This window comes from Egretta garzetta, unplaced genomic scaffold (genome assembly GCF_000687185.1).
Source record: "Egretta garzetta isolate BGI_Z169 unplaced genomic scaffold, ASM68718v1 scaffold448, whole genome shotgun sequence".
Taxonomy (NCBI): domain Eukaryota; kingdom Metazoa; phylum Chordata; class Aves; order Pelecaniformes; family Ardeidae; genus Egretta; species Egretta garzetta.
The window spans coordinates 659,554-665,738 of record NW_009260497.1 but is presented as its reverse complement, the minus strand read 5'-3'; the positions used below and the strand labels follow the sequence as shown (position 1 = coordinate 665,738).

General features: G+C 44.7%; 1 protein-coding gene across 4 annotated transcripts in view; it reads right to left on the bottom strand.

Annotated features, from left to right (window-relative positions):
• Positions 1-749: 749 nt before the first annotated feature.
• Positions 750-6,185, bottom strand: part of CEP63 (centrosomal protein 63) — a 23,282-nt gene continuing 17,846 nt past the window's right edge. For all 4 annotated transcript variants that reach the window (XM_035900045.1, XM_035900047.1, XM_009644423.2 and 1 more), the window contains 3 exons: positions 4,574-4,779; positions 3,713-4,013; positions 750-1,186 (listed from right to left, as the gene is read on the bottom strand). In XM_035900045.1, coding sequence (XP_035755938.1) covers positions 1,028-1,186; positions 3,713-4,013; positions 4,574-4,779 — 666 coding nt within the window. In that variant the 3' untranslated portion in view covers positions 750-1,027. The remainder of the gene's footprint in view (positions 1,187-3,712; positions 4,014-4,573; positions 4,780-6,185) is intronic.

Here is a 6,185-nt window from a genome sequence, read left to right as displayed (position 1 = left end):
GCTGTAAAAGCTCAGGCACAGAACCACTGCAGGATGCCCCTGGAAGAAAGGCAAGTCTATAGGAAACAGGTTCTGTTCACTCATTAACAGCTTTCCTTGAGGAAGAACTGCATATATCCCTCAAAACGGGTCACAGGTGTAATTTAATGCAGCAGTTCCACTTGACTGGACAGTGTTTGAGGCTGCCTAGATTCAAAACAGGCCAATACCAGCTTACACAGCAGCTGCAATTACATCTACCATACAGATGAGCCTCCCTTGTTTGTGGGTTTTCCTCCCATACAATTTCATTTCCCGCCCCAACTACTCTCCTTTCTTTTGTAAGAGCTGTGACCACAATCAGAATTCAGCCATTCATTCCTCAGCTATTTTGCAGTACTTCAAGCAATGTGCAAGGCAAGATAAAGACGCCAGAAACTATACAAAGAGCAAAGGGCAGAAGTCGCAAGAACCAGGAAACACTAAGAAATTCCACTAAGGGAAAATTAACTGGAAAAAATACAGGTAACCTAAAGAAAAGATACATTCTATTCCTTGCTCCTTGAAGAACGTAGTTACTCTGTGAGGGAAAGGATGGAAAAGGTGTTGATCAAAGCTCCTGATGAGAAGGCAACATAAGCCACACGAGATTTACTCTGTATATTTGTACAAACAAGAAAAGAGGTGGTTTTTTGCATTTCACTTTATTTCAATGCTTTTACATGTATAAAATATACTTAAAATACTTTAAAATTAGCAAACGGCTTGCTTCTAAAAAATACTGTTATCTCTGTGAGCGCACAAACATGTATCTCTGATACAGCTTTCTGACCTACAGCAAGCTAAGGTGTTAGTGGTGTAATACCCTCCATCAGATCAAGCGTGCTAGGGAGGAGTTTCCTCCCCTCGATATCCATCCCACTGATTCAGCTCCAGTTGGGAGATACAGCCTCTCACTCAAGCTCCAATGACAACTGTTTTAGAGGTACCTCCCTAGCCTCAGTTGGAACTCTGTAAGTAAACCAGCATTCAAATTAGTTAAGAAACATTACTCCTGGTGTCCAAATTGTCTCACTATCTTTTCGCTCTCTTTTTTCAGTTCCTCAATGTGAGCATTTAGGCACTGCAGGATGTGCTGGGATCTCAGTTCTTCCTCCTCCAGGTATCTTGCAGCTATCGATCCAACTGAAGCTGTAGGCAGGGGGCACTAAAGGGAAACAAGGCAATATCAAGTATTATTTCATTCAGAGTTTCAGCCAGAAACATTACTGATCTGCAAACCACGTGACTAAATATGCTTCTAAAGGGCCTTGTGTCATTTCTACCTTATTGGGTAGACTAAGCGCTTGGCTCTCATGCTTGTATCATAGGTAAATGTCCCTCCCAACAGTCTCCAAGCAACAGCGAAAGCCTCCCAAGCCTTTGCCAAAACTGCAGGGAGTAAAATCAAGTAAAATCAGCTCCCTCAGCACACGTAGCTTTTCCATTCCAGTAGTTCCCCTCTCTAAAGCACTGGAGGGCTAGAGCTGAACAGAAGTAAGCTCTCCGTGTGCCTGCATAACTGTTGCACTTCACAGGTAGAACCCTGACCCCAGAGGTATCTACAGGAATTGACTCTTTACTTGGATTTTCCCTTCAATTACCAGCCCTTCTCCTTCAAATAATGAGAGGGAATGACACGGCATGTGCAATCATAGAGTAACTCCAGAGCAGGTCACTACAAAACACCAAGCGGTTTGTCCTGGGGGTGTTAGTGCAGCCTCACACTTCAGGTTTACATCTTGCTCCTTTTCTTCATAAAAATCTCAGTCAGCGGTAGCATCTCAGAATACGGGTTCCAGGGAAGGGAAAGAACTGCCAGACTGAACCAGCGCTGGGGATATCTCTGCTTTCTTTTACATACCTCCTCTGCTTCCCTGAAATAATGGGTTCCTGCTACAATCCCACAGGGGAAGTACAGACCAAACTCCCATTGCAGCTCACTGAATGCCACTTCAGTTCAGCGAGGAACGGTCAGTAAACTGCCCCGGCTTCTTCCCTTCACAGTCAAGAACTATTCCTGCTACTCACATCACTTACCCACAAGTTCTTAACTTACAAAAATAACATTGTAAACTAGGCTTAATTTACGAGTTGATGAAGACAAGCTTCCTGCACAGGGGCTAGCAGGTGAATTATAAAGTTACTAAGGGGCTGGTTTCCATTACAGAAAACTCGCCTCAGTGTCTTTGCAAGCGAACGTAACTGGATATTTCCAAATCCTGGAGACTCATGGTTTTCCTGTCTTTTACCATCAGCCAGGAACAAAGGGAAGCAGAAAAAAAGGCCACAAATAACAAGCACAACTCTCACCCCACTATTACCTCCTAATGAGGGTCCTCCTCTCTTAATGTTAAAGGAATTGATTCAAAGACACTGGAGCCTAACCGTGAGCAGGGAGTCCCAGTCAACACCAGGAAAAATATTTGCATTTCCTTAGAAACCTCTCAGAACAAAAAGCAGCACATTCTCTTCTACTAAGCATCAAGCCCTAGAGTTTCTCAGACCCTGAAGTGGAACTGTTCACACTTCAGTTCCAATCCCGCAATCTGAAGAGTTTCCATTTAGAATATTACAGTCCCTAAGCTCCCAACCTTTGTTTTCTGGACATGCCCACAAGCTACTTTAGTCTTGAGACAATCAAGACCTATTCTTGTTAGTAAACCTCATTAAGATCTACAAACCTGACAAGCCTCTGCTTATCTGTGCATCACCTCTTCGGGCTCCCCACAAAATTAAAAATAGCTGTTGTCACTGCTAACAACAAAACCAGAGGAGAAAATACTCCGAAGATGGCTAGTGGCCACGTGTCTGGAGCAAGGATCAGCACCCAGGATTTTCCCCTCCCTGAACTACTACAGCCCTGACTGACCCAGGGTATGGCGATTACTCTCAGTGTCCCTCTTCCATTCCCTTCCCTGCTCAAGTCACTCTACAGCCTGGTCATTGAGGTGGGATATATGGTCTTAAACACCAAAGGAAGAATTGATTGCATCCAAGTTTCCTGTATCTTGGGCAAGTGCTCCAGCAGCTGAGCTGAGGCAAGAGGACAGAGAAAGTGCCAACAGTGCTTCCTACTAAAAAACTGTGATAAGCGACTGGGAAAAATAATAGCCTTCCCTTGTGCAGTGAAGCACCTATTTCAGCGTTTCCTATCAGCTAGCGTAAGTGGCTTTAAGTCCAGTGTGCTGACTACTGCAGTCCCGTTCAGAGAAGTCAAACTCACCGTGTCCATTACAGTGAATGTAGAGGTGCAGCACCAGCCTCCAGATTCACCCCAAAACCGTATGTCAAAATACTCAGCACTCTACATGCACCCTGAGCCTCTACTACAGACCCAAGCCAAAACCCGAAGCAGAATTCTGACGTGACAGCAGCAGTTCATGGTACACACCAATGTACAGCACCAGTATGGAGGGAGCCACGAGCTTCTGGAATTAAGGTCATCAGTTAAACAAAACACAAAGCCCTTTCCCAGAGTGTTCTGAAGAATAATGACATGGCTCCCACTGTCAAAGTATTAACCATCCAGCAGTGTTTTTTCCTCCCTGTTTAACATTTGATGTCTGCCTAAAGAATCATACGCACCACGCAGACAGACCATACATTCAAAAATCCGGCTCCTTTTGCCAGATGAGAACCCAGCTATATCCTCAGCTGTTGGATGGCAACCAGCTTCTATACAACTGCTTACCAAAGGCACAGATTCTCTCTGATCATTTGACTGCTTAGATGCTTCATCTGCAAAATCTTTGTTCCCATCCAGCACAGGGAGCAAAGAATCTGTTCCCATCAAGGCACCCAAAGCAAGTGGCTCCATGCAGTTCTTCCTGCTGGTCTGGGTGGGTGGCTCACCCATCTCAGGGGTCACAGTTCCCATTTCAGCAGCCCCCCATCTCTGGGGCTCCTCTTGATGCTGCTGAATAGTCCCGTCAGGCTTGCGATGGATTCTCTCTGCTTGTTCATCACGCTTGAGCTGTGATTCCTGAGTTGTCCTGGAAGGCAGGTTTAAACATGTAACTGTTTGACCATTTGCCTCTTAGCAGCTGAACTTCAGCAAAAACTTGCGCAGAGATAACAATTAACATACAGGTTACTAATAGCCCTGGCAATCCAAACTGCCTCTTGACTTTCAGATCCACATCTAGTCCCTAGGGAATTCCTTCTCACTCTTCTGCTGCTGCAGATACCAAAAACTACAGCCTGCACATCCTAGTGCTGCAAAAGAAAGCAGCACAGCCACCTGGGCCAAAACTAATCCCTTCAACAAAAAGAGCAAATACTGCTTCTCAATCAAAGAAAAAGGCAAAGGCAGTCAAAAGGCAGTCAAATACTAGCTGGCTTTACAGAACGCAAACCAGCTGGGACTAAAAGCTATTGCACTACTTAAAGCATAAGGCAGATTCCAAAACAGTCCTTTGTGTTCTCCCATGCATACTACATGCTGGAGAGAGATACTACACATAAAGCACGTCATTAAAAACCCACACATCCCCACAACTTCTGTTCTCCTTCATAATAAGGAAACAGCATCCTTGGGTCATACAACACTCACCTGTACTGCACATCTCTGGCCTCAGGCTCTTCGCTTTGCATCTGCTGAGCAGTGCCCTCAGGTTCATCCTGGCAGACCTGCCGAGTGAGCTCCAGTTTTGCTCTGGCCTCTGCTAGATCCTTCCGCAATTGCTGGTTCTCAGATTTTAATTTATTTAGTTCAACAGCATAGTCTTCACTGAGTGCTCTTAGGCTGACATCTTTTCCCTAACAGAGAAGGGCAGAAGTCAAAACTTCTGATTCGCAAGACACCATAGTAAAATCCAGAGCAAAAGCTGGCAAAGTGATTCCTTAAGGCATATCCTCTAATCCCAGTTTTGACTGGCAAAATTTTCCAAGGCTTTTGTAAGAGCAAATTGATTATATATGCCTTATTGTGTCTGCATCCAGACAAGCTGTGCTGACCTGCCTAGGCAAGTAAGTCTCATCACCTTTTGAAAACAGGAAAATATAGACCAAGCAAGAACAGTTCGGATGTACCTGCCTCCGGCCATACCCCAGTGGCTTAGCCGTGGATGAGAAGTAATCACTCTCAGTGAGAAACCACCTTCCATGTGATCTACCAGCAAAGCTGTTTGCAAGAACAGTTCTAGATCCCCTCACTCAAATCAGCAAAGGCCTATGGTCATAATTACAAAAGGCCCATAACCCTTTAGAAATTTTCCCTGGTAGAAGTGAATTATTTTTTTCTTTTTGAAACTCTGAACAACTTGCTTCTCCTCATCCTCTCCTTACTAGGCCAGGTGGGTACCATTTCCATTATTTCTATGCCTGTGACACTCCCACTCTCTTTTTGCCAATTCTAAATTTAGATGCTTAATTCATTCTCATCACCACTGTATCTAAGGACTTTCCAAATGTGCATTAGAAGAACCTGACCAAGATCAGTAGCTCCTGTACCATGGGACTGTGGGACGACTTTTTTTTTTATTTAAAAAAAAACATGTTTCTTGCTTTGCTATCAAGTTTTTGGTAAGTCAGGCAGGCAAAAGCCAACCAGGCACTTCAAGCAGAAAGCAATGCGCCTTAGGTCATTTCAGTCTCAAATCAGCCCTCCAGAAAGCTTTGGTTTTGTTCCATCTCACCAGCCACAAGCTTCTGTCCAACACTTTCCCAAGAACTTGGCACATTTGACAATCACTCCAAACTAGTATTAAGAGCTGAGTAGTCCCTTCCCACAGATCTGACAGGATAAAAGCTCTGATGATATATGCCCATTAGGTTTTCAGCTGTCTGAATCCAGTCCTTGTCCCCCATGAGGCATCCATTCTGGTTTATGTGAGACAGGAATTGCAAACTAGCCATTTCTTCCTTCACACGGACACTAAAATGAACCACCTTCAAGGTATTATTCCTGCCAAGGCTGCACCTTTTCTGTGCAGGCTCCCCTTCTCCCCTCTGGATGAGCTGCCCTGGCTGAGCCTCAAAAGTGCCACATCAGCAGGAGCCACCACAGTGCCCCTTCCCGGAGTGTTGCCCCAAGGCGTCAAAAGGACGTTGACCCCAGACAGGTCAAAAGGACATCAGAGATTTGAGGTAAACTGGCATAAAATGTAAATGTAAAAAAAAAAAAAAAAAAAAAAAAAGAACTGAAACCAACGGGCCAGACCCCA